At 33.7% G+C, this 21,132-nt stretch overlaps 4 protein-coding genes and 2 long non-coding RNA genes across 6 annotated transcripts; 3 read left to right on the top strand and 3 right to left on the bottom strand.

Moving 5' to 3' along the window:
* The first annotated feature begins 1,651 nt into the window (after positions 1 to 1,651).
* On the top strand, positions 1,652 to 2,779 carry LOC129574494 (uncharacterized). Its single transcript, XR_008688691.1, has 3 exons — positions 1,652 to 2,329; positions 2,390 to 2,531; positions 2,602 to 2,779. It is a non-coding gene; the product is annotated as an uncharacterized LOC129574494 (long non-coding RNA).
* A 137-nt stretch (positions 2,780 to 2,916) lies between these two features.
* LOC129574493 (uncharacterized) lies at positions 2,917 to 3,734 on the bottom strand. Its single transcript, XR_008688690.1, has 2 exons — positions 3,513 to 3,734; positions 2,917 to 3,189 (listed from the first exon to the last, which is right to left on the bottom strand). It is a non-coding gene; the product is annotated as an uncharacterized LOC129574493 (long non-coding RNA).
* An 878-nt stretch (positions 3,735 to 4,612) lies between these two features.
* On the bottom strand, positions 4,613 to 7,089 carry LOC129574477 (leucine-rich repeat-containing protein 15-like). Its single transcript, XM_055456547.1, has one exon. It carries the CDS (start codon positions 7,012 to 7,014, stop codon positions 5,104 to 5,106), a length of 1,911 nt encoding a protein of 636 aa, XP_055312522.1. The 5' UTR covers positions 7,015 to 7,089; the 3' UTR covers positions 4,613 to 5,103.
* A 2,574-nt stretch (positions 7,090 to 9,663) lies between these two features.
* On the top strand, positions 9,664 to 10,527 carry LOC129574510 (uncharacterized). Its single transcript, XM_055456590.1, has 2 exons — positions 9,664 to 10,088; positions 10,163 to 10,527. Exons 1-2 carry the CDS (start codon positions 9,888 to 9,890, stop codon positions 10,400 to 10,402), a joined length of 441 nt encoding a protein of 146 aa, XP_055312565.1. The 5' UTR covers positions 9,664 to 9,887; the 3' UTR covers positions 10,403 to 10,527.
* A 2,498-nt stretch (positions 10,528 to 13,025) lies between these two features.
* Positions 13,026 to 16,434, top strand: LOC129574498 (atlastin-like). The gene is made up of 6 exons (XM_055456578.1): positions 13,026 to 13,386; positions 13,549 to 14,331; positions 14,422 to 14,592; positions 14,743 to 14,871; positions 15,103 to 15,258; positions 15,579 to 16,434. Exons 1-6 carry the CDS (start codon positions 13,111 to 13,113, stop codon positions 15,816 to 15,818), a joined length of 1,755 nt encoding a protein of 584 aa, XP_055312553.1. The 5' UTR covers positions 13,026 to 13,110; the 3' UTR covers positions 15,819 to 16,434.
* A 4,142-nt stretch (positions 16,435 to 20,576) lies between these two features.
* Positions 20,577 to 20,988, bottom strand: LOC129574521 (uncharacterized). The gene is made up of 2 exons (XM_055456601.1): positions 20,938 to 20,988; positions 20,577 to 20,834 (listed from the first exon to the last, which is right to left on the bottom strand). The coding sequence occupies exons 1-2, from the start codon at positions 20,983 to 20,985 to the stop codon at positions 20,577 to 20,579; spliced, it is 306 nt and encodes a 101-aa protein (XP_055312576.1). The 5' UTR covers positions 20,986 to 20,988.
* Between the last annotated feature and the right edge of the window lie 144 nt (positions 20,989 to 21,132).

Raw genomic sequence — 21,132 nt, 5'->3', positions numbered from 1 at the left:
TAGTCAACAAACATATGAGTCCCATTAAGCATTTCGATCAGTTTTCCGAATAGCTTAGTTGCTTCGAATCGATGTGTGATCGTCAATGATGTGTGTTATGAGCTAATTATCGGCTTGAGTTTGATAAAGTCTGGAAAAACAAATGTGATAGCCTAAATGACTTTTGGCGAATTTTATTTCGTGATTTTCAATAAATATTATTTAACAAATTATCAGTTATGTACAAAAATGGATTTTTAATGATGATTACTTTAATTAAATCAGTAGAACAGATTCAGGCGACACTTCTTATCTCAAACTTCCCAACTGATTTACATGCATATACTAGGCTGATTGAAAAGTCCCAGGCCTGATGTATAAGGGACACCACAAATAAATAATCCATATCATTTTCAGAAACTGTAATCTTTTTTAGGAATTCACGCCAAATTTCATCCAAATCCGACCATCAGTTCGCTGTTTATAGTCATGCGAGTTGAATACTCCCGAAAATGCTCTAATTTTGCCGTTTAAACAGTATAACTTTCTTCTGGTGCGTTGTATTTAAGTATATTCACTTGAAGAGTTCAGAGAAAGATCAGACCAAAAAATAACAATGGTTGATGAAGCAAATTGGAACCTATTTCTTTCACTTTTATCACCATATAAACAATTCTTCGACCTGGGTGAAACTCGCATTTGAACAACACCGTTTTCTCCACCAAAATGGCAACTTTTTATTAATTGTTTGCATTACAATAGATCTAAAATGGTGCTAATATCGTTTTTCTGTCGTTTTTGACTTTGTCTGAATGGTTTATGATAATTATTTTATGCTTATTCCGACCAATAATGCCCAGAGTCATATTTTTCGACTTTAGCCGCTTCGAGCCCTCTCTTGAGATTTCTAAGCATAAATTTTGGCCCGCATCTATTCAAATGAACTCAAGAGACATTAATTTCAATATATGAAGGCAGAAACCTATTCATATTTTGCTTTTACAGCTTTGAACAGGGCTTCGAATCCTTGAATAGTTGTTTATTTTGCTCCAAAACCAAAAATGCGGCAAGACTTTTTCGATTGAATATTAAATATGTATATAACCATGCAAAATTCAAACTATAGCTTGAGTTAGTTGCCCTATGGCCTTAGCAAATGTATGCACTGCCATATTTGTGAATTTCGATATCACTTAATAGATTTTGGCAATGATTTCTTCCAAAACCACATATTTCAAACAATTTAGAGGCTTATCGACAAAATCGCTCTTATGGCTATGCATAAATCCAATTCCTCCTTATCTCATGATTGATTTCGAAAGTCTAGGGACACCATAAACTAATCCCAGTATGAATTTGATATATCTATTTGTTTTTCTTCTGAAATACATGTGCCAAATTGTCAACATAAATGCAGTTTTTTTATTATTTTGAAAAACTCACAAGTACCTTCATTCAAAGTGCTATAACTTAGGAACTGATGGTCGGATTTGGCTCAAATTTGGCGTGAATTCCAAAAAAAGATTACAGTTTCTGAAAATGATATGGATTATTTATTTGTGGTGTCCCTTATACATCAGGCCTGGGACTTTTCAATCAGCCTAGTATTATTTTAAAATCCATGAAGCGGTTCGATAAATATAGCACAAATGCTGAAAATCGTTCAAGATCGTCGGACGTTTTTCGGCTCTTTTGCTATATTTATCGAACCACTTGATGGATTTTAAAATAATATACATTTTTAGAAAGATGACGATTACATCTTTTGGAAAATACTTAATTTTATAAAATCCGTGGCTCAGAAGTTATACCCAAAATTCCGAATCGCCTCTTGAATCGGCGACCAAAATCGGCGGCTAGAAAATAGCACCTTTACGCATAAGTACCATACGAACAGCTTTATAATGTATGATTACTAAATGCCATAAATCTTGACGGAAAGTGAGAAAATTGAAATGAAGATACAAGCTAATCATATGATATTCAATCAATGAAGAAAAAAACATCAGAAGCTTAATGGTGCAACCGAATAATAGATTAGATAGAACTTTGCGAGAAAACACGTATCTTTGCTTACTTTATAAAAAAACGTCTTTTAAGGGTCATTTGAATAGCAAAGAATGATTGAATCAAAAGAAAACATTGATTAATAAACAAGTCCATCCGGATTTCTTCATACTTTTTTACCATGGAGCCGAACGGGACTGTCTGCACTTGAAACCAAATTGAAAAATGTTGAATTAGCAGAAATATTTGAAGTTTTTCGTTTTTGGGAGTTCTTGGAGTTGATGTCATGAATCCCAAATTTAAGGCTGAACAAGAAATTAAGTTAAATGACATTTTGAAAAGAGTACGTATAAAAAACAATATTTCTTTCGATGAAAATTGATAACGATTTTTTTCCTACTAGTTGGGTATGGTTGAAATGTTCGATCAAAACAAAGCCAATTTCCATAGAATTTCTGGTACAGTGCAACAATTTTATGTAGATAGCGTTATTCACAAGACTCTAATTGATGTTACCGAGGACGGTTTGGAGGCGGCTGCTGCATGTATGAATAAAACAATTTTAACTTTGTGTGTTTAACTGATTTTAAAATAATTTATATTTTGATTTTCTAGCACTAATAAGGTTTTATTTGTGAAGTGATCCCCCAATAATACTTCCGATAGAAAGATTCCACGTTCATCATCCATATATTACATTTGGAAAACAGAAACGAAAACCGCCGTTTTAACCGGTCGCATTACAAAGTTCAATTGAAAGCCAATTTATCACGATAATATTTCAATACGAAGAAAAGATGAAGAAAATGTCAAGCGTTTTTTCGAGAAACACTCGACATTGAAACATTGGTAAATGCTTATTCCTTCACATTTGGCCGACTCATCTAGTCTCATCAATTTTTTTTTTAATAAAACTAAAACCAAACTGGACAGTTTCTCCAAAATTAGGCTCATTTTTATTATTTAACAAAATTACACAGCATTAGAAATATTGCAACATTTGACAATCATGTTTTCAAGCAAGGTCTTTCAAACAAGCTCTTTCACACGCAGCCTCATCATCGAATGCATCTTCATCACCAGCGCAGTCACCCAAAACTTTGCGTTGACATCTTTGCAGGAGTTTATTGAAAATATATTTTGATTCTTCCAACTTACAACTGCCCGTCTCCACTTTGGCATTACACCGATCGTCGACGCCACCTTTTCAAATGATAAAATAATATTTTATACGACGTTTCGTGACCTGAATGTTCAACAACTTAAGTTCATTGAATGAACCCAATGAGGAATTATGGTATTCTTGTAACGCGTATTGTATGAAAGTGTACACCGTTTGTGCACACACTGTGTACATTTTCATTACAAAATTGTTACAGATTTGTACACATTCCTCATTGGGAAACTAATTCCAATTGAAGCATAGATTGACGAATTTGTAATGGGCTTCAAAATGAATTTTATGAAATTGAAATAAAATATACTCGAAAACACTGAATAACTTGATTCAAGTTACTTAACGTTACCTGATGCAAAGCAAATAGCTAAAACACTAGCTACAAAGAACAGAAACGTAAATAATTTCACTCTCATTTTGATCGTATTACTTCTACTGTGATTAGTTAATAACTGTATGAGATCACGAAATATATTCCATTTATAATGTTATTCCATTTCAAATTGAGGCTATGACATTTCTTATCGCCGTATATATATATAGAAACACTTTTTTTTCCCAAGAGCCAATCTTTTTTATTGAATAATCTGAAATGAGCAGTTGATTTTCAATTAAAAAACATTAGACTGTGAAACTGTAAATAAGTGGGTTGCTATATATTTGGGACAATCGCGTAATATACTTTTCTATGAATAATCAAAAGTGTAATGTAAAACGAACTGTTTCCATGTATTATTGCATATTCTTTCTTCATCAATACATCAAAGCAGGTTAATATATTTAATTGGTGCAAAGGTTGAAAATGATTACATATTTGATTCAAAATATAATATTTGGTCAAACTGAATTATTTTTGAAGTAGATGTGCTTTTTCAAAATAGCTAGGGACTCTAACATCTATTATGTCGAAAAATGTAGCAACGTTTTTGAAAAAAATTGATTCATTAAATGAATGTCATTTTCTTCAAATTCAATATTGAAATGACACCCATAGAATCATTCTAGAGATATCTTCTATTAGAATGAAAGAACAACTTATGGGCTCTTTATTCATAACTGAGACGGAAAAAAACTTAGAACAAAAACGAGACAAATAAAGTTGTGAGCAAAAGTGACACAACTCAGCATTGAGTGGAAAAGAGGTTTTTTTGCATTTTTCTCGCTACTGGATGGAATTGATAACGATTAGGTGCAGAAAATGAAAAGAACTACAAATAAGCTGAAGACACCTAGTCGCTATCTCTTTCCAGTGGCGAGAAAAATGTATAAAACGTCCTGTACTTGCAATATTTTGATCCATTGACAGCTGTTTGCGACCGGTTGTTGCTTTTGGTTTTCATTTACCATATTTTTATGCATTTTTTCCCGTTATTACCCCATACTCCTACTCACTTATACAAAATTTACTGATCGGTAAAGCAATGTATGAAGAAATTAGAACAAACGAGATTACAGTTAGTATTGAATTTTATTTCTTTCAAGTTTTGAATGTTTTACTTTGAATTAATTTCAAATTATTTCAGCTGATACAGAGTTTATCCTCAATTGTTTACTTTTATCTTCCTCTTTCTCTATTTCCCAAGCGAAAGAGTACGATGAGGTTCTATCATGAGAACGGAGATGTGTTGCATACACGCGCTCGCCGCTAGTCTACACAGTTAATACATGATTCTAGCAATGTTAAGATTTGACACTTAACTTTGTTTTAGTACCATTTGCTCTAGAAAAAGTTCAAAAGTTCTATAATAAATACATGAAGCTTTGATTTTTGATTTAGAATATTTTGAACTTTTTCTAGAACAAATGGTACTCAAATGGATTTTAGTGCCAAATTTCATATTGTGGTTCTAAACGTTAGAACCATCGTGTTTACTGTGTACGATGAAATTTATCGTCATGATAGAACCTCATCGTACTCTTTCGCTTGGGTTGTTTTATATTCAATTAAATTCCTCAAGTGGCTTATAATCAAATTCAGTGGCCAAACTACGAACGTAGCTAAGACCAGAGTGATCTAAACTTTCTTCAATTTTCTTCTGACAATAAAAGCGCCAAAGTAATCCAGCAGCAATAATAATGATGACAACTGGAACTGTGATGCCTACGATTAATATCCAAGTGTTTGGATTCACTATTGTCTTCTTAGCGGATGGTTTCGGAACACAAGGCAATGGTTTCGATGAATTGTACCATTTCAGCTGCGGCAACAGGTAGTTCCAATCTTCGCAATAATATCCATCAATTTGAATTTTCGTTGTGTTTGGATATGATTTAAAGCCAACCAGTTGTTCTAACGTATTATTTCGAATGGAAATCAATTTCAACTGATTTGGTAATGGTGGAAATATGGATGAATTTAGGCTGGTAATTTTATTGAATGACAAATCGACGTCTTCCAAAGCTGTTTGATTCGAAAATGTTCCCGGTAGTAATTTCGATAGGTACATACTCGATAAATTCAAGTGTCGAAGGTTTATCAGTTGCGAGAACAGGTTGTCATTCACTTCTTTTATCGGATTGTTTGACATGCCCAAATATACCAAATTTTGAAGGCTTTGAAACACTTCAGCCGACAAATTTTCGATGCGATTCCATGAAATATCAAGATGGCCTAATTCTACTAGATTTCGTAAGAACGGCGTATCGAAGTGGACAAATTTATTGTGTGAGAGATCTAGTAATCGTAATTTTGATTCATCCGGAAATTCTAAGAGTTCAATTTTATCTAAATTATTGAACGATAAATTAACTTCAATCAAATTTACGGCCATTTTTATCATTTCGATTGGTATGCTAGCGATCTGATTGTGTGCAAACTGCAGACTTACTAATTTATCAAATCCAGCGAATGACTCGTTCTTCAATTCACTGATTCCATTGTTGGACAAATTTAATGATTTCATCGAAGGGAACGCATTCGCACCAATTTCACTAATTTTATTGAACGATAAGTCGATGATATCCAAATTTGTGACTTTTATCAGAAAATCGTGCGGAATTCCCGTTAAATAATTATTAGAAATGTTCAAAACTTTCAAACCCATGGTTTTTTCAAATAGTTGTTCGGTCAACTCCGTGATTTTATTCCATGATAAATCGAGTATTTTCAAATCACTTCCGCGATTAGCGAACACATCTGAACTGAATTGATCGATGCTGTTATTGGATAAATTAATCTCGGTGAGTTTTTCGTTGTTGGAAAAAAGCTTCGATGGAATTGTTTGTATTTGGTTGTGCGATAAGCTCAAATAACGTAGTTCCGAGAGGTTTTTAAATAAATTGTCATCCAAGCCATTGATGTTGTTGAACGAAATATTTAAGCGTTGTAATTTGCTTCCTTCGTCGAATGAGGCTTTAACGATTCCACCAATATGATTGTACGATAAATCAATCACTTTAATGTGACTTGGAAAATGTCCTGGGATGCGTTCTATTTTGTCATGCGATGCCAATAACGTTGTCAATTTTGATGAAGCATTTACGTATAATGGTCTTACTTCCTCCAAGCCCAAACCCGATGTGACAAGAATTTGGTAATTGGTGAAATGTTGGAATATTATATTCGGAATCACCTTTAATTCGCAGTTGAGAAAATGCATTTCTTTAACTGCGGTTCTATTCGTCAATATATTATTTCCTTCACCAAAAAGGTTATTGCAGTAATAATTTGGTACAATTTTCTCATTCGCGATTTTATCAATTATATCTTTTTCCGAGTTGTGGCAAACGAAAGTAATATTTTTTAGATCGTTCGATAGTCGACATCCGTTAATTTCTGCAAAACTACACGCGGAAAATTCGAAATAAACTTCAATCAATATAATTGTTATGAACACTAAACGCAAATTCATGTTGATGAATAATAAATGACACAATTAAAAACGATGAAAAAAGAAGTTTAAATCCATTTAAGTTTGATTCAAGTCAAAAATTTTGTTATTGCGTCGACTGAACGCTGATTAATTAAACAGAATTATTACAATTCGGGAAAAGAAAATCTACCGAAAAGGCCACTGATATTGCAATCAAGATCGGGTGAGTCAGGAGATTGTTGAATTATGCATAGTCCATTGTTTGACAAGAATAAAAGCAATTTTATCTTTATGTAGTGATGCAAAATATGAATAATTTAAACTTGATACGAAAATATGTCGAAAAAGCATCAGTTTTTTTTTATTCGCATTCAATTTACATCATGTGTGGTATGTATAATATCAGCTGCCAGCGACTATGAAATAAAATTCAACTTTAAATCACAAAAATATACGATACGATGGTTGATTCAACAAAATGTGACTAAGATTTGTTTTTAGTCATGATTCAAGCAGTTTTTTCATAGATCTGATTATCATAAGTTATGATTCATAACTAGTGACAGCAGGCGCGAGTTTCGTCACCCACTTGTATTTTAGCCAACTTTTTTTTTAAATGAAAATACGAATTGGGTCGAATTTTAACTACAAATGGGATGAATAGTTGTGAATGAATCGTTATTAATGAATGAATCATTGCTACAGAAGAAGAAATCAGTTATTTCCAGAAAATTGCTGCTCAAAACCGATTAAAAATATCGAAAGTTACTTAAACATACGATCAAACGGCGGCTGTTGAGATGTCAAAATAAATTGAAGCTTTTGCCAAGGTTTAAGCCAAATAATTCAATAACCATTCCATGTCATTGCGATGATTAAATCGATAAATTGGGAAACAATTTCGAGTTGTCTGTGAACTTTATGCAAAAGTGTTGTAATGGCATGCAAAATTTTATTAGAGATTCTCATGACCCTTCACTGGACAACAAACACATTGGTCAACGCGCCAAAAATGCATTACATTCGATTTTATCGTTTCGATGCGTTTGACTTCGATCAAACTGCGACTTACGCCATTTGCATACTTTGTCGCCAGAAACATTTCTTCTGGAACAAAAATGATCACTTTGCATGCTCCGCTCAATTGTGCACGTTCCTTGTTGAACGCAGATAAATCGAGAATTTTTCCGCTCAAATCTGCTCCACCAAATTTCGGGTTCTTTATTTCGATTTTCGATCATTTTTTCGACCAACGAATGAACGGCAGAATCAGTTCGATATCAACGATTCTCAGCTGAATCTCTTGTAGATTCGGTAATTTAGATGGGAGTGTGGTCAATTCCTAGTCATCGAAATCGTAGATCGCAATTTTCTTCAGACTCGGCATGTCTGGCCAAACGATTCCTTTTTCTATACCATAAATGTCAAGCATTTCAAGTGCATTCAACGAAGTCATTGAATCAATCCATTGTTGACTAACCCAAAAACCCAATTGAATCAAACGCAATCGTTTGTAAAAGCCACGATCGTATAGTTCGTTTACAAGATCACAGATTGATATGACCTCGCTCACATGAGCATACAAATTGATAATAAAACTGTCCAACTGTTTCGTATTGACACCCAAAAGTGCATCAGCGTTTGCAAAAAGGAACCGCCAATGCATCTCCATCTCATTAATCTTTTGTATTCGATGGAAAAAACCGTCGATATCGACTATTTCGTCATGAAACCAAATTTCAAAGCTAATGTGCTCAAGCTTCGGACATTTGTTGAGTTTAAACAGCGATGATTGACGAATTTCACTTCCGAAAAGTGTGAGTCTCTTCAAATTGGGACAATAATTCAGAATGTGTTCATGTAGTTGTGAATTTGTTTATTTACTGATTGAAATCGAATGAAATTTCATTCCATCAACAAGTACGAAAATAAAATCATCATTGTCGGCACCACACTGCAGTGGTCATGACCTATGTTGTTATGAAATTTGCCTACGAAGAACATGCTGATTGGCTTGAGTCAACCAAGATCAATTGTCATTGCAAATATAACGATTGGAGAAGAATTAAAAAAAACCATTTTGGTATATTGCTCTTTGTGATGCAAGTGTCATATTCTTTAAATAGCACAATTTTGTGCAAAAGTGAGATAATATTTTTAGCTGACTTTGAAATGTCATACGTACAATACAGTCAATTTGAAGGCTGTTTATTTCATATACAGCTTTTTCGTCGAACAAGTTGAATATTTCGAAATGCGACATGAATTATTTCAACCTTGTTTACTATCTGTTCCATTGGTTAAATATTTAAATTGTATCGCAGAAGGAGCGTTACATCTTGAGGCATTCTTAGCGTGCCCGTCACGCTATGCCGATTCAACTCAAAGGTCAAAAATTTGCTGAATTTCAAGGACGATCTAGATGGTACGGTTGTTATTATTGTTAACCTGACCATAGAATATGGTCCATAAATTCATTTGACGATGACTGTTAGAGATACATCAACTGAGGCTCGATTAAATGCTGTATTTTTTATAATTCCTCCCAAAAAAAATCTGCTGCTTTTTATTTGTTTATTTTCTTTTGTTTTTAAATGAAACATACTCGAATGTTCTGTGCAAATTGTTGTTCAAATACAAACAATGTTGAACAAGCATGAAAGCAATCGAAATATCAGCTCGTTAAAATGAACAGTCGACAACAACCATTGAGTCAGAATAAAGCGGTTGCACTCCCGAAATTGGTTGCATTTTTTTAGACTAAAGAATAAAAAGAATTTTCTTCTTAATCAGTTTCAGAACATAGAGTTAAAGAAAAAAACCAAGAAGAAAATCGAAAAAAAAAATCAAAATTTAAATAAAATAACCGAATTGTACTGAAATCAAACGCTGACGAAAAATCGAAGTAAAAAATGAAAGCATTACTTTTAGCCTATTACCTCAGTGTATATTCAACTGTCGCCTTTCCTGGTGTTGGCTTCGTAATGCCCGATCAATATTATTTTATTCCGGATGGCCCTGAAAATGCGGGTGGTTCCGTGACAGTTTACGATCCAGCCACTGGTTACATCCAATCAACTGGTGAAATCCACACACTTCCAATCGCATTTGGTGTAAGTCCATCACTTTGTTTGTCATCATTGTTCCACACTAATAACTTCATTTGTTTCTTTTCTATCTCTCCTAGGTAAGTCCAGCAGATATTCAACCAAATCCTACAGAATTCGGATCATCAGATGTTCCTTCATTCGATGGAAGACCGCAGTTTGGATCAGATACAGCACCTCTGCCCGCTAGTAAAACGGATAAGATGATTGCTTCTCTCCAGTCAATAAGTCAACAAGAGGAAGATTTAATCGAAAAACAAAGGGAGGTTCAAAATGCATTAAAAAATTTAGTGATTACCATACAAAATGATAGTTCTTAATTTTATTTTGATGGATTTATTCCTTAGTTTTAGTTTGATACAAAAATTGGAATAATGAATGTTTATGAACATTATTTTATCTCTAGCAATAAATATATTCGTGTTACATTGTATTGTTTCTTAACTACCAGTTGTCTTCTTTCTAGTTCATCAATTTGCATTGATGTTTGCGTTTGATTTTGCATGGTCATAAGTACTTTGCGGTGCCTCTTTGACCTCCAGTGAATCGGATGAATTCTACTCGTTGTGTTTGAGAACATATCTCAATCACCATTTTCAGTATCACCTTTGAATAACTAGTCCGCTTTCTTTTTACAAATTATTTAGAATCAAGCTATGTAATTTTTAAATTGGAAATATTTTATTTGAATTATTGGACAATTATCGCTTACTTTGATACTAAAGACAACTGGTTCAATAAATTGAAGTAAAATGAGAATAAATGACCGGGGAAATAGTAGTGTTTGCTCAAACTATTGGATCATTTTTCGTTGCATTTCGACTATATGTTCATGTACCACTTGCTTAACTTGCCATTGTTCATGCAAATTTTTCCACGACTTTGCATATGGGTCAATATCATCAAAATAAAAACCGCATTTTTGCAAGTTCGGAAACACAGTTAAGTATTGGATCAACTCTTTAACAGGTTAACTTGATGTATCGAAGAATTTGAATATAACTTCTTTCAGCGACGGCAATGTGGTGGCAAGTCTTGATAAGAATTGTTCATCTATGCTCAAATCTTGACATAATTCCAATTTTTTAATTTTTGTATGTTTCACAATGAATTTAAAAAAATTCTCTTGAGCCACTGTGTTGAAAGGATATTGGTAAGCATTTATATATTGTATTTCAACGTTTCGAATTGATCAAAATAAAATGGTATTTCTTGGCATCTACTATAACTTATAAAAGTGATAAATGTTCTAACATTCTTTAAATTGATCTCATTAAAATCGCTTATTTCTTCATCTTCATTCTCAAAACATCTGTCTGCCAAATCGAGAGTTTCAATATTTTGCAGATATTCAATGGAATTACAAACAACTCTCCATGAGCAAGTACCTTCAAGGTGTACGTATTTTAACTGTGGATTCAAACCGAGCACACGCTTTACACTTTGCACGTTCGATTCTTCTGAACGGTAAATTTCGATACATATTCGTTCCAAATGAGGAAAATGATTTTCGATGCATTGATGGTTTGTATGTTCATAATATTCACCGGCATTGATTGTGTAAGTCAACTTACCTAGGGGAAAAATGAAAATAATGAGAATTAATCAAAGCAATAAAAATGTAATGAATTGAGTGAATAAGAAATTATTCGCCTCTTGTAACTTACGCATTTGTGGAAAAATCCGATTGAACCAGTCTTTTTCAATAGATCGACGGTTACCACGATATTTAACTGCTTTAACTTTTCAAAATGGTTTTTCAAAATGTTTCAACGCATTTACATCTCCTTCTGGGCCTCCAATAAAATTGATTTTATCCAGAGAATCCAAACAATATCGGTTTGAATACGATGTTACATATTGGTTAAATTTGGAACAATCTCCAAAGGGTTTTAAATATATGTTTTTAACCAAATGCAGAGCGTGTTTTATCAGAGTTTTATGCAGAGCTATTAGCTGCTGACGAGTATGCGTTGCGTTGTTTTAACGCATTTGCAGTGTAAAAACGAAGAGGCAAGCAATCATCTCATTGTAATGTTTGAAGAATATCTCGTTTTTATACTGCAAATGCGTTAAAACAACGCAATGCATACTCGTCAACAGCTAATATCAGCAGCTGACGTTAGTTAGTGCTGCTAACGTCAGCTCAAAACACGCTCTGACCAAATAAAAATTGCAATTGCTTTTCTAATCTGCGAACGAATATCCTTCTTTTATAGATGTAAAAACACGCTCTTATATTGGATGCACGTGATCTGAGCTGTGTGTATCTGTGTCTACTTCGATTCTAAATGCAATGAATTTACAGTACACTCGCAGTTCCACTGTTATTTTTTCTTAAAATACAACGGATTTGCCTTGAAAACTCGAGTTGAGTTTTCGTTTATTTGGCCCGGTTTCTTCGCTAGATTATATGGAAAATGCCTTCATACATCAAATGGTGCTTTTTATATGGAACATACATTGTAATATTCGGTGAGTGCCACTAAAAAAATATCCACACTCATCTAGTGCGTGAGACGCATGGTCACTCATTTGGTGAGTGAGACGCACGCGGATGAGATGAAGCAAAGCGAAAGAGAAGCGGGCAACTCCATACGAACGAACGATATAGCGCGCATACATTTCTTCACTCCGTCGTTTATTTTTTTAGTGGCACTCACCGAATATTACAATGTATGCTGTATTCAAATGATGATTGAATGACGATTAATATTATTAATCACATAAATATATATTACTCAACAATTTACATGGAATTATCCAAATATCATATAAAGCTGTTCAAAAGCGTATAAGCGAATGACCATATTAAGCTGTTTGAACGCACATAAATCGTATGAGTGTAATACGTATGTGATAAAAGAGCTATAAATAAAGAGCTTGGGGTAAATACTGAATTCAATTTGTAATTTGAAGTGAGTGAAATCAGTTGGAATTTTTCTGTGAATATTGTTTCCAAGGCGTGGCTTTTACTGAAGAAGAAACAAGTTGAAGCAATTTTTTTCTATTCGGAACAGTGGCAAGGATGAAGTGGTTATCCGTTTGCGTGTTGTGTGTAGTTATAGTGGGTGAATTCAAATGTGACGCAATTCCAAAATCACATTTTGGACATGGGCTTCAAATTGGATCCGCCAACGATACATCATTTACATTGCATCTAGCTAATCTGTCGAAGCTGGAACGAATGTTAAGTGATGAAGATGTAAAAGATCGCGAAGTGGCGGTCATTTCAATTGCGGGCACAGTGAACCTGGGGAAGAGTTTCCTAATGAATTTTTTCATACGGTTTTTGGAAGCAAAGGTATGGTGAATTCATTTTTAGATGATTTTTTTAAATTATGAAATTTATTTCTCAGAAATGTAACAATAATTTTATTCGAATTTGACCAAAAATTCACAATTTTTGTTTTCAAAAATTCACAATGAAAATATTTCCGAAATTGTTATTCCATCTGGCGATTAGTGTGATCAACGGAACGTATCCAACTGGGAGCGAAAAAACGAATGTATAAATGGTTTCGATTGGGGATTGATACGAACGAAAGGCATTTCGGTGTGGCCTCACATATTCAAACGTACACTACCGAATGGTACTAAAGTGGCAATCATTTTGCTTGACACACAAGGATTACATTCGGCCGAATATCATCAAAGTAAGAACAAAGATGCGCGAATTTATGCGTTCAGTGCGATGGCTTCATCGGTACAGTGTTACAATGTGCAACGTTATTTGAGTAGCAAGGATCTGGATGAGTTGGATACATTCAGTGGATATGGCAGTATGGCAAATGAGATTCGTAATTCAACCGATTCCAAATATTTTCATAATTTGACTTTAATTGTGCGAGATAAGCCGTATGAAGGTGAACATTTCGAATTTGGACGACAAAAAGATGACGTGAAACATAAGTTTTTAGGCTTTTCCCCAACTGATACGATTGACAAAGAAGAACAATCGAAACGAATGTACAATACTTATTATGAGAACATAGATCTGTTTTATATGCCAACACCCAGTGATGCAGTTACACAAACATATGAATTTGATGGCAATTTAACCAATGTCAATCCAAAATTCATTGCGCATGTCCATCATTTGGCCGAATCGCTGTTTGCACCACAAAATTTGGTCGTGAAAAAAGTGGCTGGAGATGCAATTAAAGCAAAAGAATTTTTAACGTATTTAATCCGGTTTGGCGAGATGTTAAACTCCGATAAGTTACCCAAACTGTACAGTTATGCTCAAGTGAGTTGCATACTATTTTTGAAATATGAAGATACATTTTCTTAATTTTTAATTGAAAATTTTTAAAAAAAAAAATCAATTTTTCCATAGACAATGTTCAATATCAAATATGAATTATGGCAAAAGGAAAGTTTGGAATCGTACAAAACATCAATGGAGAATACGGTCAAAAAATGCAATCCCACAAATAACGTGTCTTATTTTTTCGACAACGAACTACTGACAATTCATAACCAATCTAAGTGTGATGCAATGAAAATGGTTGGATTTTAAAATTTATTACATTTTTACCCTTAAAGTTTCGTTTTTTTTTTTCATTTTAACATTTTTTAACGATTTTTCAAGAATTAAAAAAAAAACTCCAGCATAATTTTTGAATAATTTTCGTTTTTCATTTGAAAAAAAAAACAGTTTTCGGCTCGAAAAAAATTCAACGAAGATGATTATGTACGTGAATATTCGACGGCACTTGACAAGAGTATTGAGAAAGAATTTAGTACTTTCAATGAAACCAATGCGAATAACAAATTATGCTTCGGTGTATGTATTTTATTCCTTTGAGGATTTATTCAAGGAAACATTGGTTTATCTTTAGCCCATTTTTTATCGAATGTTTGAATGAAATTGAATATTTTGAATGGAAAATGGAACGGTTGTCCAACGTTTCGTAAAAAAAAATGAGTTGCGGTCACCTAATTGTAAACTATGTTTCAAAATTGAATATTATTCAATGAATAATTTCCATGGGTTTATTTTCCACTGGCATTTCAGTCTAATGTTGAACGATACTACGAGAATTTGATGAAAAATATCTCCGGCAAATTTAAAGAAAGAATCTTAAACGAAGTCAGAAGTGCAGAATCTTTCATCGAAGAAAAAGATTTCAGTGAAATGGAGACAAATTATATCAAAAATGCGTCCAATGAGGTACGTGAATGTTTTTGAAATACCAATACAGCAAATAATTCTTCTTTCAATTTGGCTCAACTTCGATTTTTACTTTTAATTTTTCACAAACCAAGTTGAGTTTAAATCAATGGAAGTGTGTACACTGTACAAGTAGAAGAACAAAATAAAGTTTGTGAAGAAGAAGATTTTTCTCGCAAACACAATTTGCTTAGAATACAATTTTTGTATCTGACCACATTGAAATTGATCTTTTTTCATTTCCAAATTCATTTTTCTATGACTAAAGTTGTTTTGTTTCTTGTTCCATTGATAAATCTAATTTACTTCTTGTTCCACAGTTTATGGCGCGAGACAAGTACGCGAATAATCCAAAGTATAAAAAAGACCTAGCTCCAAATTATATGGACAAGCTGAAAGACAAAATGGTAGAAATTCTGACAGAAGCCAAAGATATAAATATTTATAAGAAAACCATAAGTGAATATGAAAACGTTGCCATTCGATCAAATGTTGCTACGACATCGGTATTTGTTGTGATCGCTTTCGTTCAGATCGGCAACCATATATTTAATGCATAATATTCAATATGATATCTTGAATTTGATTCATCAGCTCGTATTGAATTCATCATCCAAGCTCAACACATCAACTTAGCAGATGGAATCGAATGATTTTTCATTTTCAAAATCTATGTTGGTAGAACGCATTCGATTTATGTGCCAAAAGTGGTGTGCTGAGCTCATTGATAATAAATTCAATGCGTAGTAGGTTCTGTGATTCATCAAACCAAATCATCCACCATATCATTGGGGATTTTTTTTAAATGCTTTCTTCACATTTTTCTCTTGAACCCAATCCGTTCTCTTATCATTTTGCATTCCAAAAATGTGTAATTGCTATTTACTTTGTTTTTTTTTTATTCCATTTGTATGTACTTTCAACTGAAAGTTTGATTTTATATGAAAACTTTCAAGAATTTCATGTGAATGGAAAAAATATTCCTATATCAATATCCAGATATCCACTGAATGAAAATGGAAGAAGAAGTAATATTCAAATAAACAAGTCAAAACAAAAAACCAAACATGGCTTGAAATTTATCATATAAAATCAAAAGCTCAGTACAAAAAAAAATGTTACGAAGAAAAAGTAGGAAAAATAAAATAAAATAAAACCTTAAAACTCACCGATAAACTGTGTACCGTAAATTGTCTTCAATCATTTCATGTGATTCACATGCAACGATTTACCTTCCGAGTAGTTGTTCAAAATTTCCAATTGCCAGTCGATAATACTTGTGTTTCTCTTTTCCGAGCCACCATCAAAGAGCGAAGCCACCACTCACGTTAACCCTTTGACGACCAAAACTGAACGGCTGAGAATTTTGCAATTCTGATTACAGATTCGTGTTCAGTAGGGGTGATCAATTTTCAAAAAAAAGGATTCAAAATTTAATAGTGCGGGATCGAAAGATCATGAGGAGAGATGAAAATTTTGTTCCGGCACTTTTTTCTTATATAGTGCCTGGTGTCACCCCGGATTTTTTTTGAAAATCACCTCAAAAATGACCATTTTTCGACATATTATCGCAATTTGCTCTAAATGTGATGCTTAAACATACCGTTTTTTGCCGTAATTCGGCAGCTCGTAACAAACTACGTTAAATAGGATCGATTCACAGCGATTTATTCCAGGATATTCAAAAAAATAGTGCCAATTTGCCAAAAATCGCCGAAATTTGTCATTTTTCTGTATATTTGCCCATTTATGGTGATCCAGTACACTATAAATCAATCTGAAAATATCTCTATCCGACTCAGTTTGTTTCTAGCTATCGATATAACGCCATATCACAACTCAAAATGTGCCTCTGGACATGGATAGAGCAACAAATATTCGAAAATCACCTCAAATTTGGCCATTTTTTTCAATTAAAAATTATAAAAGCCAAATTATAGCCAACATACTTACGAAAATGTGTCTATATCCAGCCAATTTTAGACGAGGGATCGATTTCTAGTTTCATTTGTTACAGGTTTGTGTGATTTTTGTGTCAAAAAGTAAGATTTTCTGGGACCAAATTGTGCAAATCACGACGATGAGCTTCAGTTTCACGGCTAAATCGACCCATTGAGCAAACAATTTCTGCCTTTGCTACTTTTGAACATCTAGTATGATCCCTCACGAACATTTTAAGTACCTACATGACCAAGTCGAGTGATGTTTTCATATATTTCTAGCCGCATATTCGGTTGATTCGATTTCAACTCTCAGAAAATCGATTTTTGGCCAAAAAATCCTTAAGTATAGGCCTTTTAGGGTGGGTGTCTTTGTGCAAAGTTATTTTTCTTCGAAAATATGGGGAGTCTTACCAGACGAAAACTCTGAAAATTGGCTTTTTGAGGTACCTCCCGAACAAAAGTTACGTTTTTCATGAATTTTGCTATGAAAATATCATTTTTTGTTCGGGAGGTACCCTAGAAATACACTTTTTGGATAGATGTCTTAGCAAAAAGTTATTTTTTTCGAAAAAAATTGGGAATCTACTCAAACAGGAGCTCTTAAGAATGATTTTTGAGGTACCTCTCGAACAAAAAATGATATTTTCATAGCAAAATGCATGAAAAACGTAACTTTTGTTCGGGAGCTACCTCAAAAAGCCAATTTTCAGAGTTTTTGTCTGGTAATACTCCCCATATTTTCGAAGAAAAATAACTTTGAAATCGAGTTGAAATCGAATCAACCGAATATGCGGCTAGAAATATATGAAAACATCACTCGACTTGGTCATGTAGGTAATTAAAATGTTCGTGAGGGATCATACTAGATGTTCAAAAGTAGCAAAGGCAGAAATTGTTTGCTCAATGGGTCGATTTAGCCGTGAAACTGAAGCTCATCGTCGTGATTTGCACAATTTGGTCCCAGAAAATCTTACTTTTTGACACAAAAATCACACAAACCTGTAACAAATGAAACTAGAAATCGATCCCTCGTCTAAAATTGGCTGGATATAGACACATTTTCGTACGTATGTTGGCTATAATTTGGCTTTTAGAATTTTTAATTGAAAAAAATGGCCAAATTTGAGGTGATTTTCGAATATTTGTTGCTCTATCCATGTCCAGAGGCACATTTTGAGTTGTGATATGGCGTTATATCGATAGCTAGGAACAAACTGAGTCGGATAGAGATATTTTCAGATTGATTTATAGTGGACTGGATCACCATAAATGGGCAAATATACAGAAAAATGACAAATTCCGGCGATTTTTGGCAAATTGACACTTTTTTTTTTAATATCCTGAAAAAAATCGCTGTGAATCGATCCTATTCAACGTAGTTTTCTACGAGCTACTAAATTACAACCAAAAAACGGTATGTTTATACATCACATTTAGAGCAAATTGCGATAATATGTCGAAAAATGGTCATTTTTTTAGGTGATTTAAAAAAAAAATCCGGGGTGACACCAGGTACTATATAACAAAAAAGTGCTTTCGATCCCGCACTATTAAATTTTGAATCCTTTTTTTTTTGAAAATTGATCACCCCTAGTGTTCAGCGACCCCAAAAACCTTAAAAGTGTGTCCCATTGGTCGGTAACGGTAACGATTTTTCTATGAAAAAAACAATGTCTCCCATAAGAACTACGTGTAAAATCTTTTTCATTTTAAATTTTTCTTTAGAGTCGTTTGGATCCGAAAATGGTTTGAATTATGCTTTGTTGTGCTCATTTAATCACGAATTTAATGATTTTTTTGTAAGTTTTCGTGTTTGAAAATTCGCGAATAATGGTTCAAATACAGGGAAATCAGTGGTATTTATTTACCTTTACCGACCAATAGGACACATATGTCCCATCGCGCCAAAAGCAATAAAAATGGAAAAAAAAATATTTTTTGGAGAAAATTCGATTATTTTTTTAGATAGTAACGGACATTCTGCACAACATTTCAAATTTTCAGCTTTAGAAGGTGCACAATAACAACACAACATTACTTTCACCATTGCAAAGCATGGAAAATCTGATTCGGATGGCGAATTCTACAAATAGTTGATGCAATCAACCGTTGCCACTTTATGTGAGCATTCGGACGAAAAATTGAAAGCACCGTTGCTTAATAAAATGAAAACGTTACCGCTCAGTCATCAAACTATTAGTCCCCGTATCGTTGATATCGAAGCTGAGATCGAGGCGAATTTAAAACGTGATTTGGAAGAATGTAAAGCATTCTCTGTGGCAATGGACGAAACGACAAATATTTCACAACTTATTTTTTGGGCCACTATATCAAAAATGGTCGAATTGAAGAAAACATTCTGGGCTGGAATTCTAAGTCATTCCACCAAAATCGTTCGGAATTATTTTTTTCGTACATAAGACCATATTGGAGTGAAAGAGAGAGATTCCACTATTTTTCAGCATCCCACCGGAATTATTTTTCACACAATCCACTCTTCCTTGAGTTATCGGAATAATTCCGGTGGGATGCTGAAAAATAGTGGAATCTCTGTCTTTCACTCCAATATGGTCTTATTTACGAAAAAAATAATTCCGAACGATTTTGGTGGAATGACTTAGAATTCCAGCCCTGGCATTGATGCCGCTTATTGAGCAAACTCGAGCTGTAGACTTTTTTGATGCATTACATTTTCACGTATACTTACTGTATTTTCTCTTTAAAAAAAAGTAGCCATTCGCTCGATCTCTTAGCCACTTTTGTGGGCAACTTCAAGAATAGTTTGGACAGCATAAATCAATGAGTAAAAATGAACAAAGAAGTTTATCGAAATAAAATTGAGAAATTTTCATGCAAAAGCGAAAAATATTGGTTTAAATTGGCTATTGGAATGTGATCCGCATGCGTTGTTTTTCAAACCCTAATGAAGATGATGGAGGAATAAAGGTAAACATCTGGTATTTTCGATGCGATCCATTTGGTGTAAAACGTAAAAACATGCATACGACATGTGCCACACGTGCACAGGTGAAATTGAAATTCCTGAACCTGAATGTAAGGCAAAGGTATGGATCATGTCGTTCAATCATTAATATTCATATTTATCGCATGTAAACGACGATCCAACTGGCGTTATTTTTTAACTTTGAATCGACTTTGAAACGGAAATGAAATAAACACCACTCAAAGCTCCCAGAGTGAAAAATATTTGCTTAAATTGGCACACGTGCACAGGTTACAACCAATATTCCACCAATATATCAATTGTTCGACATTTTTTTTCTTAGAAAATATGTGCGATAATATTGTGCGAAATTTAATAAAAATAATAGGCATTATCAAATATTCTAGTTTCAAATTGCGCGATAACACAATTTATTTGAGCTTTGGTCCTAACATCAATAGCTTTAGTTTTTGTTTTTGTATTTTCTCGTCACCTCTGGCATTCGCATCATCGACTTTATAATCAGCTTCGTCCTTTACAGTTTCGGTCCTTCGTATTTCTGCAACAGTCTTGTCCGTTTTTGTTTGTATTTTAACAATTTTCGTTTCAATATCCTCTTTTTGTTGTTCTGGCGTCAGGCAGAATCCGAATCTTTGTAACCTATTCCTCGTTGGTGCACCATTGATGAACTGGTGAAATGAAAGGAAAAAGATATAAGTAAATTGAAAAACTTGAGTAGAAAAAATATGTCTCTCTAGGATTCTCGAAAAAGTGTTGTCAAAAGTGAATTACCTGAACGGCCAACACCAATGCAAAAAGTGCCAAAAATAAAAGTTTCATCTTTTTCGGTTGAAATGCTTGTTTACACCACTCAGAAGCGAATGTTGAACTATACGGTTCCCTCTGGATTTGACGATATTTATAGGGGAAAACGTCCATATATTTGGCATCATACACTCTGTAAAACTGTGTAGGATTAAGTGTCTT

The sequence above is a fragment of the Sitodiplosis mosellana genome, unplaced genomic scaffold, assembly GCF_009176505.1.
Source record: "Sitodiplosis mosellana isolate CC-2019 unplaced genomic scaffold, AAFC_SMos_1.0 Smas_scaffold_6164, whole genome shotgun sequence".
Lineage (NCBI taxonomy): Eukaryota > Metazoa > Arthropoda > Insecta > Diptera > Cecidomyiidae > Sitodiplosis > Sitodiplosis mosellana.
Note: the sequence above shows the minus strand (reverse complement) of the source record. Positions and strands in the feature narration are given on the sequence as shown.